Source organism: Cajanus cajan, chromosome 3 (genome assembly GCF_000230855.2).
Source record: "Cajanus cajan strain Asha chromosome 3, NIPB_CcT2T_4, whole genome shotgun sequence".
NCBI classification, from domain to species: Eukaryota; Viridiplantae; Streptophyta; class Magnoliopsida; order Fabales; family Fabaceae; genus Cajanus; species Cajanus cajan.
The window spans coordinates 76,816,738-76,842,834 of NC_138519.1; the positions used below are offsets into that span (position 1 = coordinate 76,816,738).

A 26,097-nucleotide genomic window follows, 5' to 3' on the forward strand; every position below is an offset into this window, starting at 1 on the left:
GCATGCCCCAAGGACTCGTACCCCTTGCCGAGCATCGATAGGTTAGTCGACGGAGCATCCGGGCATGCCCTCCTCAGCTTCCTCGACGCCTATTTCGGGTACAACCAGATAATGATGTATCCACCGGATGAAGTACACACGTCCTTCATCACTGATCGCGCCAACTACTGTTACCGGGTGATGCCCTTCGGCCTTAAGAACGCAGGGGCAACCTACCAGCGGCTGATGGACAAAGCTTTCCACCACCAAATCGGGCGAAACATGGAGGTCTACGTGGACGACATGGTGGTAAAAACCATCTCGGCAACGGACCATGCCTCCGACCTTGCCAAGGTGTTCGCCCAGATCAGAAAGCACAACATGCGTCTCAACCCGGAGAAATGCGTCTTCGGTGTCCGGGGAGGAAGGTTTCTTGGCTTCATGATCACCAGTAGAGGAATCGAAGCCAACCCCGAGAAGTGCGAGGCCATCATACACATGCAAAGCCCACAAACGGTAAAGGAGGTGCAACGCCTGGCCGGACGGCTGGTCTCACTGTCCCGGTTTATCCCCAAACTTGCGGAGAAGGCGGGACCAATTTTCACCCTGCTAAAGAAACCAAAAGACTTCTCGTGGACCGACCAGTGTGAAGCAGCTTTCCAAAGCTTCAAAAATTTCCTCACAACCCCGCCAATCTTGCAAAGGCCAGATCACAACACCGACCTCCTTCTTTACCTGGCAGTGGCAGAAGGCGCCATCAGCGCCGTCATTGTACAAGAGCATCAAAAGGCGCAAACCCCAATCTACTTCATCAGTCGGGTCCTCCAAGACGCAGAAAGAAGGTACCAAATGGTCGAAAAGCTGGCGTTGGCACTGGTCACCGCAGCCTGGCGACTCTGACCTTACTTCCAAAGCCACCAGGTGGTAGTCAAAACCGACTACCCCATCAAACAAATCCTGCGAAAGTCTGAGCTTTCCGGACGCATGATTGCCTGGTCAATAGAACTGTCAGAGTTCGGAATCCGGTACGAAAGCCGCGGACCTCTAAAAGCCCAATGTTTGGTCGACTTCGTAGCCGAGCTCACGTCGGCCACCACAGAAGAACCCCAAGAATGGACCCTCCATGTAGACGGATCCTCCAACTCCAAAGGAGGAAGTGCAGACATCATCCTGGAAGGACCAAACCAAATCACTGTGGAACAATCCCTCAAGTTCGGATTTAAAGCAACTAATAACCAGGCAGAGTACGAAGCTCTCCTCGCCGGACTAAGATTAGCCCGGGACTTCGGAGCTCGAAGAGTAAGCTGCAACAGCGATTCCAAACTCATGGTAGAACAGCTTAGTGGAACGTACCAAGCAAAGGACACCCTCCTACAGAGATACTTTCATACCGCAGCCCAACAGATCTCGTCTTTCGATGAGTTCTCCATAAAAGACGTACCGCGAGAGCAGAACACCAGAGCAGACCTACTGTCAAAACTCGCCAGTACCAAAAAGCCCGGGCAACACCGAACTATTATCCAGGAAACCTTGCACTCACCCAGCCTGGATGATAAAACTGTCAATGTCAACGACAGCGAAGAGCTAGGATGGATGACAGACATATGGAACTACCTAAAAGATGGAGCCCTGCCTACAGATAAGGATGAGGCAAGGAAGGTGAGAACGCGATCAGCAAAGTTCACCATCGTCGACGGTGAATTATTCAAACGCGGAATTTCCACCCCACTGCTCAAATGTTTGACCATATCTCAAGCAGCTTATGTTGTCAAGGAAATTCATCACGGAGTATGCGGAATGCACTCCGGAGCTCGCTCGATGGCAGCCAGGGTAATCTGGGCTGGATACTACTGGCCCACCTTGAAGTCAGATTGCCAAAACTACATCCAGAAATGCAAAGAGTGCCAGCAGTTTGGCAACGCGCATCGGCAGCCCCCGAAGCTCTTCACCACATGATGGCAGCATGGCCTTTCTCCCAGTGGGGAATGGACATCCTTGGGCCTTTCCCCCCCGCGAAGGGTCAGTTAAAGTTCCTCCTGGTGGCAATCAACTACTTCACCAAGTGGATCGAGGCGTGCCCACTTGCCAAGATCACCACGGAAAATGTGCGAAAGTTCACATGGAAAAACATTGTTTGCAGATTCGAAATTCTCCACACCATTGTCACTGACAACGGGCGACAGTTCATCGCAGAAGAATTCGAAGTCTTCCTCCAAGAACTCGGAATCAAGCACTTGCTGACCTCGGTGGAGCACCCCCAAACCAACGGCCAGGCCGAAGCAGCCAATAAGGTCATCCTCCGGGAACTCAAGAAACGGCTAGGGAACGCAAAAGGGGAGTGGCCCGACATGCTTCCCGGCATCCTCTGGGCATACCACTGCACCCCACAGTCAACCACGCAAGAAACACCTTACAGACTAACTTATGGAGCTGACGCAATGATCCCGGTAGAGGTCGGACAAACATCCCACCGACGCCAAGTCTTCAACAATGAACAAAATAACCACGAGCTAGCAACGGACCTCGACTTGCTAGACGAGCTCCGAGACGAAGCCCAAATCCACGCAGAAGCTTGCAAACTCCGGGCCGCCCGGAGATACAACTCCCGGGTGAAACCCCGGTCTTTCCGGGAAGGCGACCTGGTATGACGGCTACTCGGAGAAGCACGAAAGGACACGTCAGACGGGAAGCTCGCACCCACTTGGGACGGCCCATTCTGAGTCGCAGAAAACCTGGAAAACGGAGCCTACCGGCTAGAGGAGCTCAGCGGGAAGCCCGTTCCACGAACTTGGAACGCTACCCACCTCAAATTTTACTTCAGTTAAACTTTGTACAAATAGACGGTGCACTCTTTTCCCACCTCAGGAAAAACACACTAACTGAGAAGGGTTTTTAACGAGGCACACGGCTTTCGAATAAAATGACTCGTTTCTTTTATATACTCGAAATCCCTTACGGTGCTATTACCCGGTCATTCAAATAGAGGTCGAGCACGAACCTCACGTCACTCAAATAGAGGTCGAGAACGAACCTCATTTCACTCAAATAGAGGTCGAAAACGAACCTCACTTCATTCAAATAGAGGTCGAGAACGAACCTCATCTCACTCAAATAGAGGTCGAAAACGAACCTCACTTTATTCAAATAGAGGTCGAACACGAACCTCACGTCACTCAAATAGAGGTCGAGAACGAACCTCATTTCACTCAAATAGAGGTCGAAAACGAACCTCACTTCATTCAAATAGAGGTCGAGAACGAACCTCATTTCACTCAAATAGAGGTCGAAAACGAACCTCACTTCATTCAAATAGAGGTCGAAAACGAACCTCACTTTACTCAAATAGAGGTCGAAAACGAACCTCATTTCACTCAAATAAAGGTTGAAAACGAACCTCACTTTACTCAGATAGAGGTCGAAAATGAACCTCATTTCACTCAAATAAAGGTCGAAAACGAACCTCACTTCATTCAAATAGAGGTCGAAAACGAACCTCACTTTACTCAAGTAGAGGTCGAACACGAACCTCACTTCACTCAAATAGAGGTCGCAAACGAACCTCACTTTATTCAAGTGGAGACAAAAAACGAACCCCACTTTACTCAAACAAAGGTCGAAAACGAACCCCATCTTACCCCGTCACAAGACAAAAAGAAACCTCATTATTAACGGTTGCAAATAAACCTCACCACCAAAAACACAGGGCAAAAAGCCAATCTGAACTTCGTCGTAACAAAAATCAGGGTGGAAATAGCAACACCTAAACAAAACTTGCATAACTGAGAAGTATAATTCATAAGACAGTCAGAAACAGGAAATACAAAAATTATTCTATACAGAGGCATTGTCACTAGAACTCTCCTCGACGTCGTCCTCCCGGACTAACCGCCCGAAGCGGACAACCTTCTCCAAGTGCATCCTGGAAAAGTCGAACCCCGGCGCAAGGAGCCTAGCCTGCCGGGCCGCCTTGAGGAAGCCTCTCTTATGTTCCACCACGATTGAGCGCTCGACTTCCTCGAGTCTCTTCCTCAACGCTGCATTCTCGGCCTCTAGAGCCGAAAGACTCTCCCTCTGATGGACCACCTCCGCCTCCTTAGTACTGAGGACCACCTCGTCGCAAAGACGTTCCTCAGATACGGACGCCAGTTCACCCTTCCAAAAGGATATCTCCTCCTCCAGAGAGCGAACCTGGCTAGCATAAGCCTCGTTAGAACGGAGGGCCACCTCTAACGATCCCCGGGCTTCGGCAAGATCCCTCTGCGCCGCCTGAAGCTCGACCCCCTGCAGCTTCGCCTCGGATAGAGTGGCGGCCAGAACTTTATTCTCCTCCATCAAGGGCTGCACCTGGCCCTTCAACCTTGATAACTCCTCCTGCTGCCGGGACCATTTGCGTTTCCAATAATCCACAATGGCTGTGCCCCTCTGCAAAAAGATCTGGGCAGCGTCGAAACTTGCCACGGGCCCGACAGATTCAAACATCGCCTGATCGACCGCACTCAAGGAGCCCTGCGGAAAAAACTTCTCAAGCGTCAGCAAGGCGCTCCACCAAGAGTCGATCCCCTCCGACGCACTCAGGTGCTCCAACCGTGTTGGCGCACCCTCTTGCGCATAATGATACGCAAGGTAGGGACGCTTGGGCGGCCCCCTCGTCGCAGGCGCAGGAGCCGGAACCCCAGAGCCAGAGCCCTCACCACGATGACCGGTTAAGGAGGAGGAGGCCACCAGCCCAACCGCTGGTCCGGTCGCTGGGATGTTACCCCCTACCACCGGTGACCTTCGACCATCAGAAACCCCTGCGGTCCTCCCCGCCTACAAAAAATATAGAGCAAAAAATTTAAAAATTTCACCAACTAAATAAGAGGCACAACAAAGTAGCAGATCACAGCCACACGCTGCCCACCTCAACAACAGGAGCGAGCCGCCCAACGGTCGGAATCTCCGCTTCAGAAGCCACACCAGCCTGGCCAACGGCCCGGGAAGTCGACCCAACGACAGCCTCCACCTACGAGGAACGATCCCAACTCAGAAACACTAAGCAAAAGCATGCAAAGGAAAAGCTAACAAGGTGACAAATAGTCCCTACCCCTCGACCAGCAGCCTGCACAGGCAATCCAGTAGAAGGGCGGAGGGGCTCGATATCCGGCTCCGCCACCCGAGCCCCCCCTTCGATAGAGAGGTCCCAGCTGAGCCCGCTGCCTCGACACCGAAGGCCCCTGCAACAACCCCCTCCGCCTCGCGAGGGGCAGCGACTCTCCCGGCTCCGCCGGGACCCTTTTCCTCTTCCAGTTTATCTTCAGGGGGAAACCTCCTCCTCCCCCTGGACCTCAGGACCCTCAAGCTCGGCCACATTGTAGCCATAGCGCTGCTTCCAGCCACGCCACAAGTCCCTTCCCACAATACCTAAGTACAGAAATCAGAGCACATCAGCAGGCATAAAACCCCAATAGCTAAACGAAAACAACAAAATACGCACCCTCCAAGTCTCTCTCCCTGTGCGCCGAACGCTCGAGCGACAGGATGAGCTTGCAGTCCAGCGGACGAGGAAGTGCCTTCAAAGCTTCAACAGCAGCCGTCTTCGACGGCGTTAACTTCGACGGATCCACCCCATGAAACCCAATAGGGTCGTGGCACCAATAGAAAGGAAACCTTGGCAGCCCGCCAAAGTAGAATCCCCCGTCCTCCAAAGGGTTGACACCAGCAAGAGTAACCCGAAAAAACTCCTGCCTATAATTTTTATATGAAGGGGAGTAGGGGGTAAACAGACCCCCCTCCTTACCTCCATTTAAAGACAAGGTCCCGTACGTAGGACCACCCGCCTTCAACTGGTAAAAAGAAAGGAAGACCGGCAGGGATACCTCCATCCCTAGAACTCCACTCAAGATCTCGAACGCCCTCAAAAAGCCCCAGCTGTTGGGATGCAACTGACTGGGGGCCACATTAATATAGTTCAAAAAATCACATTCGAACTGCGTAAAGGGAAGGCAAACACCCAAATCTCTGAAAAAGCTCTCATATACATAAAATGAGGGGGAATCAGCAGACCTTTTCATGTACACACCCTCGCCAGCCAAACAAGGCTCCAGTCGGACCATCTGAGAGACGGAGGGGTCACAAATCCTGTGCGTCTCCCACAGCGCATCGACCTCCAGTTTCGAATCAAAGACACTCGCAAACCTGGCCATTTCGCGTTTGACCCACTCATAACCAGGAATGCCCAGCTCTGAGTCTCCGGGCGGAGGCACCCCTTTTGCCTCGGCGGCGACTACCGCCTTGCCACGTACCCTACCCCTAGTGGAGGCAGAAGACTTGCCGCCATAACCACCAGCCATCGAGAAAACACAAAGAAAACGGAAACGAGGAGCAAGCAAAGACGAGACGTGCGCAAGAAGCCGAGAGACAGAAAAAGAGTAAAACGAAAAGGGCAAAGGCGCGAGAAAGGGAAAAGTCTCTCCCCGAAATTCAAAACCGCCAGGCTACGTGTCGACCAAGGGACACGCCTGACAAAACATTAAATGCAAGCCATCATCGCTTAACCGCCATTTCCTTTAGTGCGCCGCCCGCACGTTTCAGAAGTGAACAACCGCGCTACGTGGCGAAGCGCCAGATAGCGTACGCACTAAGTCACTCCCCCTCTAGCAAGCCCGGTCTTAACTCCTCAACCTACGGCTTTCGAAGCTCGGGGGGCTAGTGTACTGGCCGCATCCCGCATCCGGACTCTAAGCCCGGACTAGCGAGACAAAGGTCATACCGGGCACGCGCTGAACAATAACAGCCCGGAGCCTGGACAGATCACACCCGAACCCGGGGACCTCATCTCAGGCCCAGGGCCCAACACAACCCTAAACCACCTCAAGGTACGTACATTATATATATGAGACTATTATTCATGCAAACCCTAACTTTAGCATCAGAGTCTCTTTTGCAGGTACCACCCCCATCTTGGAGCATCAGTGTACCAGTGAAGGAGGCTCACCAATCTTACCTGGCGGATCAGCTCCACAACAGATTTCCGATAAGAACATATACTTTTAGTCTTTGAGCTTTATTCAATTTTTGGTTTAAGTCTCTTAACAAATTTTTTTTTAGTATCTAAAATTTTTCTATATTAACAAAAAAAAAATCGACATCAGAATGTAATATGTTAACGGAAAAAAAAGTTTAAGGATTAAACAACGAATTTGAAAACTAAAATTAGTAAATTAATAAATAAAACTGTTCATCGGACTAAAAACAAAACTCAATTGAGTACCACTTTGTTCACATAATCCAACAAAAAAGTAACAATTTTGCTCTAAGAAATTCTCATGGTGGGTTGAAATCCATTGACAGTAAATCCTCCGTCAACAGACACAATCTGTCCAGTGATGTAGGAAGCTGCTGGCAGACAAAGGAAAACTACCAAGGATGACACATCATGTGTTTCTGCCACTCGCTTCATTGGTGTACGGGATATTACCTCATCTAAGAATTTTTTGTTAGCAAGCACCTGTTAGGAAAGTAACAATTAGAATCCCAAGTTAACAAGATAATATTGTGATTTGAAGATTAATTATACTGATGATCATGCTAATGTTAGCATGATCATATACATATACAACTCAACGAGTCAGGCCATGTAGATTTTCCGATTCAATACTCCTACACTACTGAATACTGATCCTTAACACTTGAAGGAGCATGAATGCAAGAACTTCAAAGTACAGATTATGTATTGATAAGTTGATATTCTAGAACATGGTATGATTGTGAAGACTGGGGTGATGAATCTAGTGACACCCAAAAAATAGAAGAATGCTAATGACTGATTAGTTTACTTTTAATTCAACTTAAAAATTTTAATTAGTCAACATAATTAATCAATCTTTAAAGAAAAAAAAAATTAGTCCTTGGAATGGAAAATAAGATAGGGTGAAAGACCATTACAGGTTCCAGAAGTTGTAATCCAGGGTGCAACACTGTTGCTTCTTATTTTGTCTTTTGCCCATTCACAAGCAAGATATTTGGTAAGCTGATTGATTGCAGCTGAAAAAAAAAAACAGCATGTTGAATCTCTTTCCTTAATATCTTTCAAAATAGTTTGTAATCTATATTTGAGTCGGAGATGACATAATTATGCATCAACTCACCTTTACATGCTGCTTAAATGGATCCAGAACCTAAGCTTGTCAGACCAGCAACAGACGAAATGAACACAATGCTTCCATTGCCAGATGCTTTAAGAAGAGAATGTGCAAGTTGGAACAGATGGTATGCAGAGTCCAAGTTAAGTGCCAGCAATGTTGAATATTCTTCACCTGTTAACTCAATTGTAGGCTTCCTCACAGTGTTTCCAACATTGTTTACCTAAACTCACAAGATGATGATAGAAGCAATTTATAATTTGCTGAAGTCATGCTCATAAGATAAACAAGACTAGCAATTTGAACATTTTTAATTGAAATGGTTTTATGCTGACATCGTCAAATAATCAGAAATAACAAAGAAATGCTGCACTTCTGAGTGCATTTCATGCAACAATAAGACAATTTTAATTGGGCAAAATAGATCAAGAAATTGCATTAATTTATTTAGTTTTAAGTCAGTAACCACTAGCAAACATGCGCTATAGCATCTTAAATTTCTTTTATTAGTTTTGGTGTTTTACCAAGAGTCTTATTACAGTACGTATAGCATCATATACAGTGTAATGAAACCCTGTTTGAATCACAATACATTAGATTGATCTCTAATATATTCATTAACTGATATCCCAATATAAAATAGAGTCATCAACAAAACTGAACACAAAGATAATTCATTTCTGCCTACTATCCAAAAGACAGACAGAGCCCATGAGTTGCAACAGGGCACCTGACAAGGTACAGGAGCTCCAAGATTTTGAAATTTAACACAGCAAAATAATTAGTAAGTGTTCCATACATTCATTAATACCCTCTTTGACAACATGGTTTCCTTGATTTCGAAGGTATTATCATCACATACTCTAGAGATGTGTCATATTATTATCACATACTCTATAAGATAGTACCTACCTGATATATCTTCGGCTCAAGTTTTAAGTTTATGATAATAAAGTCGACACATTTCAAAATAAGATAATACTAACATACAAGGAAATCTCAATTCTCAGGCCTTGTCGGTAGTCAGAAACGTTACTACAAACCACTGCTGTTTACAACTACGGCACCGAAGAATCTTTTTTACTAAATTTTCACATGAGTAAAAGGTGAAAGTGGAACAAAAAAGTTTGATTCAAAGATATCTTATAATTATCACATCATATTAATATATTAAAATAAAATGACGTAATAAAACAATCAAATCTTATATTGAATGTGTGTAAAATGCTCTTCATAGATCATGAATATAAATTAAACCCTTTCTAATATTTTTGGGGCAACGAATTTTAATCTTTTTACACATCTTTTTCACAAATTCTTATAGATTTGATTCTAAACTACTTCTTAGATTTTGAATTTCTGGGTAATTCAATCATAAAAGCTAGCTCACGAGGGTAAAGTTACTCTTAATTGTATATATTATTTTGTTATGTCACTAGTCAGTATAAGGTCATCAATTTTATGTTATAGTCTAGTTAATATGAGTTCATCAAGACACCTTTCAGTTATAGTCTGCCAAGTCTAACAACAATCAGTATAATGGGCTTGGATTCCTTCTAAGATTTTAGATTTGGATCTAACTTAAAAGCTAGTTACTTACAATAGTATTTTATCCATATCATTAGTAGACGTTGGATATCCAACACTACTTTAAAGACAAAAACAAATCAAAGAGTTTCAATGTCCAAAAAATAAAGTACAAAAGAAAATACTGACAAATATGTTGAGCTTGCCGTTGAAGGCAGAAGTGACTTGCTGAATGAGGTTCTCTCTTTGGGGTGAAGAAGTGACATCGCAAACCGAACCAGAAACTGAAAACCCCTTCTCTTTCCACTCCTTTAAGCGTGCATTGAGCTCTGCTTCATTCCTAGAGCAAGTGTACACCGTGGCACCAAACTCCGCCAACCAACAAAAAACGAAACTTTATGTCGTTTTAAGAAACCCCAGAATCACGAAAACTCAAGCAACAAATAGAATCCACAAAAAAAAAAAAAAAGAAGAAGAAAATGCGAACCCTATTCCACGTGTGCCTCCAGTAACGAGAGCAGTGGTTCCCTTGAGGGACCATCTTGAACCTCTGCTACTGCCCTCTGCATTCGCCATTGTCACTGTGTTTTTGCTTAGGTTTCTGCATGTGAGTTGTGACCATGAAGATTGAATCTTATCTCTAACCAACGGAGGGGTTGTTTGTGTTGTCGCTGCTCTGGTGATTAGGACAAAGCATGTTTTGTTAGGACAAGAGTTTCGGTGAGAATACAATTATCATTAACATTTCTAATGTGGATTATATGCAGTCGGAGAAGGAAGAAGAATAAACTCTCTATCCTTGATTTTTATTTTTATTTTTTTATATCTTTTTAGAAAATTTTAGAATTATTCTCGGAGAATGCTAGTATTAGAATGCTTAATTATTTTTAACTAAGTCAGGTTGTATACATATTTTTATATATACTAAATTTAATTTTATTAGGTGTAAATTAATTATTGTCCTACAAGAATTTAGATAATCAATCTATTAGGAAAATATTATAAATACCTTTAAAATTATCATAAAAGTCAATAATTTTACTTCTAACAAATTTACTCTTTAAATCAAATTCATTTAACTTTTAAATGTGAATTTCAAAACAAACAAAGGTGCTTGTATTAAAAATAACATTAATTATCCATGTTTCATAGTTTCACAAATTTTGTAATTAATTTTTTAAATTTTTTATATATTTTATTATTCTATTAATTAATTATCAACATGATATATTATATCAGGTTATCATTTATATCACATTAATAAATCATATTAATATTTAACATATCATTTATCAATAACATAGAACGATTAATTAATAAGATAATAAAATGGAAAAATTTTAGTAGTTAAATAGCAAAATATGCGACTTAAAAAAAATGCACTATTGTGAAACATAAATGATAAAAAAAGTACAATTGAGCCTAATTATTATTGACTTTATGCTTGATTTTATTTATTTTTATCTATTATAAAATTAATAAAATATAAGAAAAAAATTTAGACACTAGTTTTATCTTTTATTTTGATAATAATTTTTAGAAATTTATTAAGAGAATTCTAATATTAGGACCCCATTTAGAAGAGTTTATGTATAACTTATTTGTAATTATCTTGTTTTATAAGTGTTTATGATAATATTTGGACATGAAATGTTATAAGTAACTCATAAGATGTTTGAGCTTATTTGGATAAGTTATCCATACATTTTATTATTTAACTTATGCAATAATTTATTAAAAAGTATACAAATTTAAATCTTGTCACTAATTAAATAGTTTTATTTATTTTTCATTCTTTCACTAAAAGTCAATTTTATATTTTTTCACATTATTCTCTCCAAAAAAAACCTTGTAACTTTTTTTCTCTCTCTCTAAAATAATACATTTGGAATAATTTTATTGTTGATATTTTACAATATTTTTTTAATCATGATTTTATAAAATATATAGAATTGAGTTTTTAATTTTTAAAATTTATGTTTCTTAATTTTAATTGTGGATATACATATAATTATTTCTCATATTTTATTATTAATTTTATTTTTTATAAACTAAAATTAGGTGAATGGTGACTAGCAATTTTTTATTTTAATATTTTTGTGATATATAATATCATTTTAAAAAAAAGAATATTTAGTTACTTTTTATATTTTGATTTTATTTTCAGACAAAATTTAATTTTTAAAATTTTAAAATGAAATAACATCTTATAACTACTTAAATAATAATACATCTAAACATTTTAAAATTGTATAAATGTTTATTAATATGTATATTTAAATATAATAACTTATTGAATTTTAAATTCTTATTACATAAGAGCTTATTAAATAAGATCTTAAAAAAGTTGTTTGTCCAAATAAGTTCTCAATATGTTTTATTATTTTTAACTAAGTCAAGTCATATACACATTTTTATATATACTAAATTTAATTTCATGCATGGATTATAAATTAATTGTCCATCTAAAAAATTAGATAATCAATTTACTATAAAATTATTATAAATATAACTTTAAAATTATCATAAAAGTCAATAATTTTACTTTTATAATTAGATAACAAATTGAGTAAATTACACTCACAACTCTTATATATTTTTAAGAGTGCGTTCGATACACTTTCATAATTTATCTACAATAAGATTAACTTAAAAGTTGAACAAATATTACACTAATCCAAACGACATCCATTTTGTTAACATATGCGTGTAGTGTGATTTGCACGTGACTTTTAATGAACGTTTTCCTTCTAAAATATCTTCATCTTCTCCAATTGCTCCACCCATTTCTCCCTCTCCTTCCACCCTCTACACCCTCCACTTTCTTAACCACACCATCACCATCACCACCCACACCCCCACCCCACGTGCTTCTTCCTTGCCAACCACTCCATCATTCTCCTCCTTTCTTGGTCTCACTCTTTCGATCTCCCTTTCAAGATTTGACCCAAACTTTCCCCCATGGAGCTTGAGTCCATGTTCGCCCTCCAATGGCTCATCTTCTGCAACCATCGTGTCATAATTGCTAGCACCTCCTCTACTCCCTATGTGAATTGATTCACATGCCAATACTGTTATCGTTAAAAAATCCTTACTTTCACTCTATGAATTTGACATTTTGTTTGTTGTGTAAAGCTTTTTAGGGGAATCTGTATGGGAGGTGATGGGGGAAGGGAAGCACATGGAGGTGGTAGTTAAGGAGGTGGAGGGTGCAAAAGGTGAAGAGAAAGTTGACAAATCCAAAGCAGAGAGACGTGGATAGAGCAGTTGGTGAAGATGAATATAATTTAGGAAGAGAAAAAATTATTAAAAGAAAGACCGATATAACATTTGTTCAACTTTAAAGAATTTTACTATAGACCTAGATTATGAAAAGATATCAAACATAATCTTTAAAATAAAATACAGGAGTACGAGTGTAATTTTTCTTAACAAATATACTCTTTAAATTAAATTCATATATTGATGTCCATACTTAAAAGAACATAGGAAATATCACTTTTAAATGTGAAATTCAAAATACACATGATGTTGCATGATTAGAAGTTGTTTCTTTTTAAACTAAACACTAATTATCAAACTTAATTGCATTATTTTATCCATGTTACATAATTTTACAAATTTTGACTTTTAACTTTCAAAATTCTCACACATTATATCACTTCATTAATTATCTGTAGACATGTATATCACATTAACAAATCACATGAACAATTAACGTATCATATAAATAATATTCCAACAAAGTCAAACGGTCAACTAACAAAATCACAAATAGGCAAAAATTTAATAGTTAAATAACAAAATATGCAACTTTAAAAAATGGACGACAAAGTACGCATAATTGTGAAACATAAATGACAAAAATAAAAGAAGAAAAAGTATATTAGCTATTGACTCATGTAAAAATGTGAATCAAACTTGTTGGAAACTCTTCATTTGATTCAGTTCGCGCCGGTTGAAGTGCAATAATGTTATAAAAACACTAACGGCACTTGGCACTAGTTAAATAATAGATATGTTAAATAATGGACAAGAATTGAGGGATATATATAAGGTGGTGAAAAGAGCACAGATAATCTCACATTAATGACATTAATAATATTAAAATGATTTATTGACCAATAAATAAAAAAATGGATCATGGGTGATCCAAAACTCAGGAAATCCAAACTAAAAAGATGACAATTTTGCTTTAAGAAATTCTCATCGTGGGTTGAAATCCAAAGGCAGTAAATCCTCCATCAACAGAAACAATTTGTCCAGTGATGTATGCAGCTGCTGGCAAGCAAAGGAAAGCCACCAAGGATGAGACTTCATGTGATTCTGCCACCCGCTTTATTGGTGTGCGGGATATTACCTCATCGATGAACCCTTTTTTAGCAAGCAACTGTTAATAAAGTAACAGTTAAGAAGGTAATATTTTTATTTGAAGATTAATAATACAGATAATCATGCTAACATACAAATGTAGAAAATAATTCATCAACACTTAAAAAGCAACAGCAATGCTAGATAATCAACAGGAACTACTAACTACTACAATAAGACATGCGATATATTGTCTAGAAACACAGACTTTAGCTAGAAATTTCCTGTCAACTGTAGTACTGAAGCACATACTTTGGTACCATCTTCACATAAAAACCTGAGGAACACTAGATGAACCTATACTGTGTGTCATATTCACACTTATGACATGATGAGTCTTCTTCACAGTAATCTTCATGTGTGCCATGGGTTCAAAGCACAGATTATGTATTGGTATTTAAGAACATGGTATGGAGGTAGTACAGGACCAACAAGATAGAATAATAGTACAGAACCAACAATGAAGGTTGCACAGAATTTGCTAATGACCAATGAGTTCACTGCTCATCCAACTCAATTTAATTAGTCAACACAAGAAACCAGACTTCATAAAGAAAAAAAAATGATTAGTAATTGGAACAGAAAATAAAATAGGGTGAAAGAGCATTACAGATTCCACTAATGGTGTTTTGGTGTACCATGGTGCGACACAGTTGCTCCTTATATTGTCTTTTGCCCATTCACAAGCAAGATATTTCGTAAGTTGATTGATTGCAGCTGAAGAAAACAGCATGTCGAATTTCTTTTGTCAATATCAAAATAGTTGGTAAATGGTAATCTATGATTGAGCCGGGGTGACATAATACATCAACTCACCTTTACTTGCTGCATAAATAGCTCCAGAACCTACGCTTGACAGACTTGCAACAGAAGATATGAACACAATACTTCCATTTCCAGATGCTTTAAGAAGAGAATATGCAAGTTGACACAGATGGTATCCAGAGTCCAAGTTAGTTGTCATCAACTTTGAATATTCTTCGGATGTATACTCAATTGTTGGTTTCCTCACATTTGTTCCAACATTGTTAACCTAAGTTCACGAAAGGATCGTATAAACAAAATTTAGTATGTGCTGACTGCTGAGTCAATAGTCATGCTCATAAGAGAAACAAGTCTAGCAATTTGAACATTTTTTAATATTAACAGTTTTAGGTTTTCAATTATTAACTGTATTGTGCAGATATCAATGCCTCACTTTCTGAACGCATTTAAAGCAAAAATATGGTGGTCTTAAATTAGGCAAAATACATCAAGAAATTGCAATTATTTATTTATTTTTTAAGTCAGTAACCACTTGCAAACTGAGTGCATGTAAGATGAAAAAATGATGAATAACAAAACATGCAAATTGAGAGTTTTACCAGAGAATGTTATTACAATACATGATAGCATCATACAACAATATACAGCATTCTGCAACCCTGTTTGAATTATCAAACATGAGATCGATCTCTAACATGTTCAGTAACTGATATCCCAATATAAAATAAAGAGTCATATATAAAGCTGAACACACAGATTATCCTTCCTACTATCCTAAACACAGGCAGAGCCACTGTGTTGCATCACTCAGCGTACATGGCAAGGCCCAAAGGTATAGAAATTTAACACAGTAAACAAATTAGTAACTGGTCCATACATTCACTAATACACTCTTTGACAGCATAGTTTTCTTGATTTCAAAAGTATTATCTTGAGATGTGTCATATTATTATCATATACTCTATAAGATAGCATCCTTAGTGTAATAGGAATTTCCCGCATTCACACATTCAGCAAATCTACATTGTTGGACGAAGATCAAATGACTCCTATTTCAACTCGACAAATCTGACTTAAGATATATATTGAAAATATGAATCATCCATTATTCATCCAACTGTTCCATTCATGAATACGGGAATGCAGAAAATCCATTTCCTATCAGCCTTTTTACCTTTCTACATGCACAATTTGTCAGCAACATTGCAACATAGTGCATACAAACCACTGTTATCTACAACAGACTTCTTTTCTAAACTTAAAAAATGATAGAGAAATAAAAAAAGTTTCATTCAAATATATGTTAATGAATAGGATAAAATATGCCTGAAAAATTATTTTATTCTGACAACTTGTATAAAACAAAAATTTTTGGGGCAACAAATCTTTCCCCCTTTTTACACACACTTACAACTTACAAAAGTTTTGCTTCTAAACTACCTTAAACACAAGCACAAACCAAACTATTCCAATTTCCAAAAACTACAAAAGAAAATACTCACAAGTATGTTGAGCTTGCCGTTGAAGGCAGAAGCCACTTGCTGAATGAGTTTCTCTCTCTGGGGTGGAGAAGATGCATCACAAACCGATCCAGAAACCGAAAACCCCTTCTCTTTCCACTCCTTCAAGCATGCATTCAGCTCTGCTTCATTCCTCGAACACGTGTACACCGTGGCACCAAACTCCGCCAGTTCCTCCACCACAGCGTGCCTGAATCAACACACCCACAAAACACACCACGAGAAAAACGAAACTTTAAGTCGTTTTAACAAACCCCAAAATCAAGAAACCTAATTCAATTCAATCAACAAATGGAACTCAAACACACACACATAAAAATAAAAAATAAAATAAAAAAGAACAAACCCGATTCCACGTGTGCCTCCAGTAACGAGAGCAGTGGTTCCCTTAAGAGACCATCTCGAGCCTCTGCTACTGCCCTCTGCGTTCGCCATGGTTGTTTGCTTTTGCTTCTGTTCACGTTCTTCTTGTGACCATGAAGGACGTGTTTTTCGTCTTACTACAAAACGACATCGTTTCTGCCTGGCATATTTGGAAACGCTGTTGGTGCTTGTTAATGGGCCCAATTACTGTTTTCCTGCTCTCCAGATGGGCCCATTGTGGGTTGTTTTTGTTGTGTCGTCACGCTGATGAAGCAAGAGAGTAAGCATGTTTTTGTTTTTAGTATTTTGGAAAATGACTCACATGCACAAGTGTGCAATATATAAATAAATAAACATGATAAATGATTAGTCAAAGTTAGAGGCATGTTTATTTAAAATTTATTAGATGCTTGATTGTAACTTTATATACTTTTTTTTAGAACAAGATAACGACGTGGTTCAGGTTTTTCAGGTGCCTGGATAATAATACTGAGCTTAAGTTTCCGTTTCAAACTATACATTTAACTAATCCTATGATATTCATTTGACTTTACATGTGCATTGGAAATAATTAATTTTTTTTAACCAATTTCTTGATATTCAATTGAGAAACAGCTATTTTTCAAAATCAATTCATTCTCAAACATGCTAAACATTTAGGAATTCACATGAGTAGGTAATTAGGTGCCTACGAAATTACAAAACGGGTTATAGTGATCACGGGGAAGATTCATTACAATATACAATTGTCATCACGTGCATGTAGAGTGTAGAACCGCTGTTTCTTATTTCCCTTTTGTCAAATTGAATGAACTATTTTATCTTTAAAAGGTTTCAATTTCTACATGGAAGAGTAAAGAGACATAGTGGGAGGGAGAATAAGGTTGTGAAGTGTCATTTGTCAAATCTTCTTTCACAATCACAACCAATGAATAGATTAATTATACGACGAAATGTCTGTGTAGTTGTTTTCAGTGGCAGAAGCTAGAAACAATCCTAATGCATAGACACACACGTGCTAGGTAGCTACAAATACAATTTCAGTCTCTAAGAGACGCTTAAACTTCAGCAGTATATAGCAATGGCTATAGAAATACTATCACTACACTTTGCATACATCGAAGCACCCTAAATAAAGAAAAAGAAACTTGCTAAAACAGGAACATATATCAATCTGAATTCCCACAATTAATACCCCAACCAAAAACACACATCATCATCCCCATGTGACTTCTCTTTGCTGCATGTGTATATCTTTAGATTTCAATTCAAACATAAGATAGCCAGGTATCAGGGCATTACCAAAATCAAAATGCATTAATAATCAAAATCATCCCATGAACCCACTTCTTTCCATTCGAAGTAAACACCAATTTTTATCATAAAATCGCAAACTGAGTGACCAATACTACTTCTATATATCAACTAGCTACGGTTCGTTCCGTGAGCAAATTTTTAGTAAGTGAAAGTTCAAACCAATATCGGAATAATGACTTTAGTCGTTACAGGCTCAGAAACTAGGTTTCCTATGGCACGTACCGTTCAACGAAAAAAAATTCAATACAAAATTGAGATAATAACAAAAGGTTGTTTATTTGATTTTGTTACACATTTTTAATTTAGATGCCTGTACATAAAAAAAATAACAAATAAGGGGGAAAATACATACAATTATATACCACGCGTGACATATAATGTCTATTTTTTTCTGTTCAAATAAAAAAAACCGCAACGCTTAAATATTCTAGTCAAAGACCAAACAAACCTTTTTGGTAGAAGTATGATATATATATATATATAACTATATCATGTAACTGTACTTAATAATATAAATTTTTAGAATTATTCATTGTATCATAAAATAATTCTATGAAGGGTTCTAGAGTCGATCTTTATTGTGTCCTTATTTTCAAATTAAGAGTTAAATTGCATAAAAACAAGTGTACAGCATGTACATTATCCATGCTCAAGTTACTAGAATTGTTGGTGGCCAACTTGGTTTTCTTGATCAATCTGATCTCTTTAATTTGTGCCAATAATATTGTATTGATATATAATGAGAAATTAGAAGTTTGTGAAAAGGGTAGCTGGAATTCCCCTTGATCGTAGACAGCAATGGTTCTGTTGTGTGTTCCTATCCGCAGACTGCAAAGAACATGAAGTCAAAAGCGATATTTCATCAAATTTCCTTACAAAGAAAGGTTGAAAAGAAGAGACTATGACGTCCCCGTGTATTCTGGAGGAACGGTCTGTGTCACAATAAGGTGGCTAACACTGTTTTCTAAGTGCAGCAGAAGGGTCTCGGGCTTCGAAACACATTTGAAAGATAATAAGAAGTGGACATTTTTAGGGATAACTATAACTAACATGGACATATAAGAACATAATATCACACCAAGAATAAAAACAATGACATGCTAATAAGGCCAATGATGTGATGTCCTTTCGCTCTCTACCAAACTAAATTAATATTTGGCTGTGCTGTATGTATGCATTAATGTCCAATTTCCGTGTGGTTGGTTGGGTTTTTGGAAGTGTTAGGAAGGGAGCATGTGGAAAGCAACTGAACGGTTTGGAATTTATGGGAATGATGAGGTGAAGTGGTAAGTGGGTGAGCCATCACTTGTAATGATCCGTGTAAAAAGGTTATTTCATAATTTTGTGCATGTGACTACTGTTAGTTCCCTGGAATATATGTAGCTGAAGTGACTTCTAATTGTCAGTTACTGTCAGTTCTTCTACCACTTTAATTATTACCTTACAGTCTTACACTTCAACTTTTCCTCCTCTTCGCAATTGATTCCTCTCTAAACTTGCACTGTTAGTTCAGAAACTACAAACAAAGAAGATCAGAAAAAAATATTTTCATAAACCAAAATGATACTACTGTATTCTTTCATGAAAATTAAAAAATCCAACTTGGTTTGTGTTTATTTGTTTCTCTGTCTTTGCATAGTCCATTCATTAATTGTGAAACCCTAGCAGCATTTAACATATTACTAGAGGGTCCAACTTATCACAATTGAGATGGTTGAAATTTTAGATATTATTGTTGTGTTTTTATTTGTCATTTGCTTTCAATGATGAACAGCATGCAGTTACCAAACTAATAATCCAAGAGAAGTGTCATTCTTCTTTAAGATTCTCATCATATATACCTTTTTAGAATACTTTCTTTATTGTTTTTCTTTGCATATATATCGCATCATTGATTTAATCTTACATTGTTCTCTCTTCTCTTTTTGTGTTTCTCCTTACAGAAAATATTTCTATGCTCAGAAAAATGAAACATCTATATATTCATGAAATAAAGAAATAATAATAAAAAGAAAAAGATAGTAACATGAAACTAGATATAACATTAGTATTGAAATTTAACATCTGGTGAAAATAAACCTAAGAATTCTACTCAAGGTTTAGTTGGGCGAAGAAGAAGGTTCTTGCCTATTTTCTATGAACCCCTAATAGGAAAGGGGAGAGAAAAGAAAAAAGGGAAACACTGACATTCCATTCCATTGCAACTTCTTCTCTTTGTCCTATATACTAATTAACTTTCTGTGGCTTCCCCAGCCTGAGTTCAAGATCTAAGTCTTCCATTCCCGGCTTAAGTCCAAGTACAAATTCTGCAGACTGAAAAGTTCGGTGTCTATCATTTGAGCATGGCTTGAGGAAGACAGGCAAAGAAGGTATAGAAGTCTTTGATCTTTTGTAACAGATGCCTTCGTCCTCACATGAAGTAATTGGTAACTTTTGGCCAAACACCGAACTTTGTCCCACAGACAAACTTGTTTCAACATAATCATTACAACCCAAACCTTTTAAAGCTTCTTCCCTTGCAATATTCACTGACCTTTTTGGTTCTGAATCAGGAGACCCCACATGATATCCCCAGTTAATTGAAGCAGACATGGTAGGCTGATAACAATTTTCTTGGGTGGATATAGTTGAAGGCCTAGAAGATGAGACTTTGCTTGTTGAATTTGTACCTGCATGGTTAGAGTAAGAAACTAAGGATTAAGACAACAATTGATCTAGATATGAGAGTAGTTATGTGCAGAAAATTAAGCACTTGATGACTTACAATCATTTTTGTGATGATGTTCATTACGGGGACTAAGACTTTGTTTGAGTCTAGCCCTGTCCCTCCTGTGCACATTCATGTGGCCCCCTAGAGCCTGAGCAGACCTAAACTCTCTCTTACAGAAATTACATGAGTAAGATCTTGGAGGCCATATGCACCCTCCAAGTATCCTAGCAGCATCTTCTGCAAAAGCCCTTTCCTCCCATGAAGAGTTGTTGCTGGCTCCAAATGGTTGCTGAATATGTGACTTCAGGATTTGTTTTCTCTTGATCCACATCAAGTACTGAGACTCCTCCATGTTAGGAACTGATCAAAACCTGTTAAGAGCTAGCTGAGAGTGTTGGTATAAGAAACAGGTTTGGTGGAAGAAGGTTTATATAATAAGAAGAGGTAGCTAGCTAGGGAGAGGGAATTGAATATGTGAATAGTCTAGGGTTGCATGTACGTGTCCTGGTTATTATATTTGAAAGCAACCTAAGAATCTATGAGGGAAGAGAAAAAGGTTATCTGAAAAGGTCTTGCCTTTAGTACTGAAGCTTTCTGTTGTTTTTTTTGCTTGCTACACAGACTTATTGGGAGGGTCCCATTTATGCAACTGTCTTGCATCATAACATGATTCACACGGATGAAGGAGATAACGGTTATGAGAGTAAGAAAATACATGTAAACTGTTTATCTGAACCTTCCACCGAACCCATATGGTAATACTACTGTTACACTGTCCAGTACTCTCATAATAACTTCTACTACTATGAACCACGCACATAAAGTACTAGTCATTTAAACTCGTGTCTAGTATTTCTGTTCCACTATAGTAACTACTTTATTATTATTGTTGCATGTCACTCACCTCTTTAGTCAATAAATAACACAATTTGCATGTGGGGAGCAAACAAATTATAAAGAAAATAATCCCGATAAAAGAATTCATCCGTACTTCTATCTTGTGCAGATATTTTTAATTGGAACATGATATATAACTTCTCATGAAACATGTACATATGGTCTTATACCAAAAAAAATTTATGTTTGCAACATTTTGATGCTAGCAATTCCAAAACCACGTGCATGATGAGACTCAGCAAAAGAATTACTAAAGAAAAAGAAAAGACAACTAATTAATTACTAATTTTGAGTTATTGGTAAAAAAAAATCTCAGTTTCATCAGAAATTTACTGAGTTATATATACACATATGTATGTATGTAGGTGTGTCTGAGAATTCAAAATGTTGAAGTCATTGCTTTCTGTCGTCCATGAACAAATATTATATTAAGTTTAGAAAGTAGCTAAGAGCCACCCTTTATTTGGATTATCTAAACACCTTTTCCTCTTGCATTTGTCTCTCAGAAACACCAACAGAATCTTTTAGGCTTTTCCTCCCATATCACGTTAAGCTAACAAGTCAAATTAAGAAGTCAAATAATTAATGATGTATATATAATATACATATTGAGTTTCTCTCTGTCTCACTCACACACGATTGACACAAACAGAACTCACGAACTAGTCAATCAAGGCACATATATATCCTGGTCGCAAGTTTGAATATTTCACTCACTAGTCACTTCTAAATAAAGCAGTATAAGAAACTCTAAATACGGGTAGCGAAGCAATTTTCCTTTTTTCTATTTTTAAGTGTTGAAAACACCTGGTTTCTTAAATTTGGTGGTGATTTGGCTTCTTTCAATTATGATATTCATTCATCAGCGGTTGATAACCATCATGCACAGCAAATTGGTATTAAGTAATTAGGTTCCTTTGTCATTATTTTTTAAAAATGTTTAGTGGACTTTTGAGGGGAGGAATATTATTATTGGCAAGGGCTTATTTACTAATTAAGAAGCATTATATTTCATTATTGGTCAGACTGAATAAGTAAATCAATTGAACTCCGAGCCCCACAAGCTAGTGATTCAAATATTATTAGTACCTAATCCTTCTTGTTAATTAAGCAAGAACAATTGGCTTATACAAGCGACCAAGAGAAAAAGGATGTGCCTAGCTACCATTTGTGCTGACATAAGGCACTAATGGAGCTGCATGCTTACCTGTGTTTTTATGTTAATGTTCCTGCACACATGGATGTGGAAGCCAATTAAGATAAGACAAGTATGATAATTAACATTGAATTCCAACACCATCGTAGTTTATTTTCCAAAATTTATGATCAATCACAATCAGGATATCAGCTATATTGTATTTTAAAAAATGGATGAAAATCCTTGATGATGAGACTGGACCAAATCAACCATATTATAATCCATATAGTTGACGTTTTTGGTTGAAAAGAAAAGAAGAAGAATAAAGTAGATAAAAAGAATAAAAAAGAGATAAGTAAATAAAATAAATAAAAGTTAAAATAAGAGCGTTTAATTTAAGGGGAAAAAAATATTTTTTTAATAAAATGATTGAATAAGAGACTTAATTTAATTGATTAAATAAAACACATTAACGATTTCTTGTAAAAAAGAACGATATTGAATCATTGTCCAATACGTTTCAATTGATTGCGAATGTTATTTCAAGCATCTGTAGTTCATTTTACATTATTGATTTGTGAAAAAAAATAATAATAATAAAGTGTGGGACCAGCATTTTTTATTTCTTTATTCCACTATTTTTCTTATACTAACTCACGTCATTTTAATTATTTATCTGTTTCGCTACTCACCTATTTTGTTGATAATTTGTCGACACTAAATAGAGTTTTAAAGATAATTAATACAATGATTAATCTGGTAATCGAAAATATTGCAAATATATATCTTCGTTTTCTTCCCATAGTCTGTGTAAAATATATGCTTCTAAGTAATAATATATAAATAAATTTTAAGAACTTTTATGGCAATTTTGTTTTGGTATCCAAGTTTTTGTTAGTCTAAAAAATTTGCATACATTCGACTAGTGAACTCTCGAGTCCAAATCTTAAGTTTAATAAAAAAAAATACGAAATTAAAAAAAATAACTTTAATATAATGAAGATTTCGAAAAAGACTGATTTTTAATAAAACTTAATATATATTTCTTCTAATATTATAATAAAAAAATTTACGAACCATTGCAGATGATTTCATAAATCCTGGTTTGGTCCGACAAAAAGAAAAGTGAATTCAATAGTTGAAAAATCTGATAATAATGAAAGAGATATATAAACTGAAAGCCTTTATTCCCTCCACTACTTTGGTTGGTACATTTGAAATGGCAGAAAAATAGGTTTGAGAGACGAAGAAAAAAAAATTAGAATCGTTTACGAAGAAATTTATCAATAAAGAAATAAAAAGTATGAGATTCATTTTTTTTTTCCCTAAATCAACATGAAAATAAACAGTACATTCTTAAAATTTATTCATATTCGAATAAAACATTATTCACATTCAAATAACATATTATTAAAATCATTATTTATGTGAATTCTTTTATTTATTGAAATAAATAAAATATTTATTCAAATATATCTTCCTTAGAAAATGTAAATTTCATTTGAATACGTAAACTTTTATTCCAATAAAAGTGTGTTTATTCGAATGAAAATTTAGAATTTGATTTATTTATTTCATTTACTTAATTTAAATTTATTATTTAATTAATTTTTAATCTAAAAAAATATTACTTCAAAAATCATTTACTTGCTTTTAATAATTTATTTATTTTATTTCAAAATATTACTTATTTGGTTATATAATTTTTTTATTTAAATGATTAAAATAAAAAATAATAATTTAAAAAAATTACTCTATTATTTTTCTCTTTTCCATATATTTTATTTTTTTATCTATTATTTTACTTTACTAAATATACATAATATTATTTTTCACTTATTTCTCATATTTTTCTTTAATCAAATTTTCACTTTTTTTTTTAATCTATTTTCACTCATTTATTTTTCTCTTCATATTTTTTCATTCTATTCTTTACCTATTTATTTCCTCTCTTCCAAACATATCGCAAAAGTTAGAAAACAAAGGTACTTAAGATAGTTACATATACATGATTCCAACACCACGGACAAATTAATTAAATAATTATAATGGTATGGAAATGAATTATACTTAGATGTCAAGGTCATTGACTGAAAATGTATTCACTCATGTGGATATTTGCAACTTTATTACAAAACAACAAGAAGATGGGTATTATAAAGATGAACGGTTTCCTGTTGAATAAGATAAGTACTATATATAAATGTTAATTAAGTACAAGAAATTATTTAAGCATGCCCTGATTGCAGAGTCTGCAAACTGAAACTACAGTACCATAGATCAATTTAATATGTGCTTTCGAAATAAAATGAAAAGGTGGGTGATGTATGCATGCGTTCGACATTTATTGAATGTGACATGACACTTGGTAATCAACCATGCAATGCAATTAAAATTTTTAATTGACACAGGAAAGTAGATAATGCATGTCAGTTCCAATCCAATTGATGTAGGAAATTCAAACACTAGTTTGAATGAAAAAGACAAATGGTGTAAAAGTATTTCGCGCGCCGTATGAACCATGCTGTTCATTAAACGAGTCTGTGATACACTTGTTAAAGATTAATTAATGTTCCTTAAACTAATGAGGAAGTTAACTTTTTCGTCGAGACTCGAGTGGTGACACACTAGAAGAAAATAAAATAATCATTGACGTGAAGATTTCAACCACATCTTCTGCTATGTAACTAGTACCTATATATGATTGATTATAAAATAGGTCATAAAGAAAATAGTTATTAATAAATTAGATTATGTGTAGATAATTTTTTTAATTCAAAATATATTATTTAAGCTACTAATAAATTGGTCCCTATAATACTAAACTTAATATTTTGAAGAATAAAAATATAATTAAAATAAAATATTCTATTAAAGATGTCTATCTAAGTTTTTAAACAAAAATTAGTCATTAAAAAAATTGATGATATTTCATATTAATAATATGACTAATAAAAATATACTATTTAATTTGTATTTTGCTTGTAAAGAATAAATTTTTTTTTCTGTTAAAATAAATGTTTTGAGATAATGTCTTTTGATTTTTATGTTTTTTCCATTAAGTGATCTATTACTTTTTTGAACATTAAGTATCTACTTTTATTTATTATTGATAATATTATATTTCTTTCAAATATTTTATTTAAATTTAATTTCAACAGATATTTTAGCATGCTCAATGAACATGTTTAATATTTATTACATATAACTCAAATTTGTAATAAATTATTTAAATAATAATATATTTCAATATGTAAATAATATTTAGAATTTGCATAAATATATATTTTTAAACATATAAGTTATAGTTTTTTATAGCAAAATATAAATTATATTTTAGATTTATGATAGATAATTTATATTATAAAATAATATTATTTTTATTCATTG

The 26,097-nt window shown here is 36.3% G+C and overlaps 4 protein-coding genes across 5 annotated transcripts; 1 reads left to right on the forward strand and 3 right to left on the reverse strand.

Moving 5' to 3' along the window:
* Positions 1-963: 963 nt before the first annotated feature.
* LOC145956472 (uncharacterized) lies at positions 964-1,935 on the forward strand. Its single transcript, XM_083072077.1, has one exon. It carries the CDS (start codon positions 964-966, stop codon positions 1,933-1,935), a length of 972 nt encoding a protein of 323 aa, XP_082928203.1.
* Positions 1,936-5,232: 3,297 nt separating this feature from the next.
* On the reverse strand, positions 5,233-10,246 carry LOC109789117 (tropinone reductase homolog At5g06060). 2 transcript variants are annotated; one of them, XM_083071363.1, is made up of 5 exons: positions 10,114-10,246; positions 9,816-10,020; positions 8,106-8,322; positions 7,903-8,001; positions 7,157-7,465 (listed from the first exon to the last, which is right to left on the reverse strand). In XM_083071363.1, exons 1-3 carry the CDS (start codon positions 10,200-10,202, stop codon positions 8,119-8,121), a joined length of 498 nt encoding a protein of 165 aa, XP_082927489.1. In that variant the 5' UTR covers positions 10,203-10,246; the 3' UTR covers positions 7,157-7,465; positions 7,903-8,001; positions 8,106-8,118. The 2 variants fall into 2 exon arrangements, with proteins under 2 accessions (XP_082927487.1, XP_082927489.1); XM_083071361.1 differs by lacking the exons at positions 8,106-8,322; positions 9,816-10,020; positions 10,114-10,246 and having other exon boundaries at positions 5,233-7,465; positions 7,903-8,006.
* On the reverse strand, positions 9,814-16,797 carry LOC109789116 (tropinone reductase homolog At5g06060). Its single transcript, XM_020347998.3, has 5 exons — positions 16,629-16,797; positions 16,265-16,472; positions 14,814-15,030; positions 14,608-14,714; positions 9,814-14,016 (listed from the first exon to the last, which is right to left on the reverse strand). Exons 1-5 carry the CDS (start codon positions 16,715-16,717, stop codon positions 13,822-13,824), a joined length of 816 nt encoding a protein of 271 aa, XP_020203587.1. The 5' UTR covers positions 16,718-16,797; the 3' UTR covers positions 9,814-13,821.
* Positions 16,798-19,989: 3,192 nt separating this feature from the next.
* LOC109789114 (putative transcriptional regulator RABBIT EARS) lies at positions 19,990-22,695 on the reverse strand. Its single transcript, XM_020347996.3, has 2 exons — positions 20,727-22,695; positions 19,990-20,631 (listed from the first exon to the last, which is right to left on the reverse strand). The coding sequence occupies exons 1-2, from the start codon at positions 21,022-21,024 to the stop codon at positions 20,189-20,191; spliced, it is 741 nt and encodes a 246-aa protein (XP_020203585.2). The 5' UTR covers positions 21,025-22,695; the 3' UTR covers positions 19,990-20,188.
* Between the last annotated feature and the right edge of the window lie 3,402 nt (positions 22,696-26,097).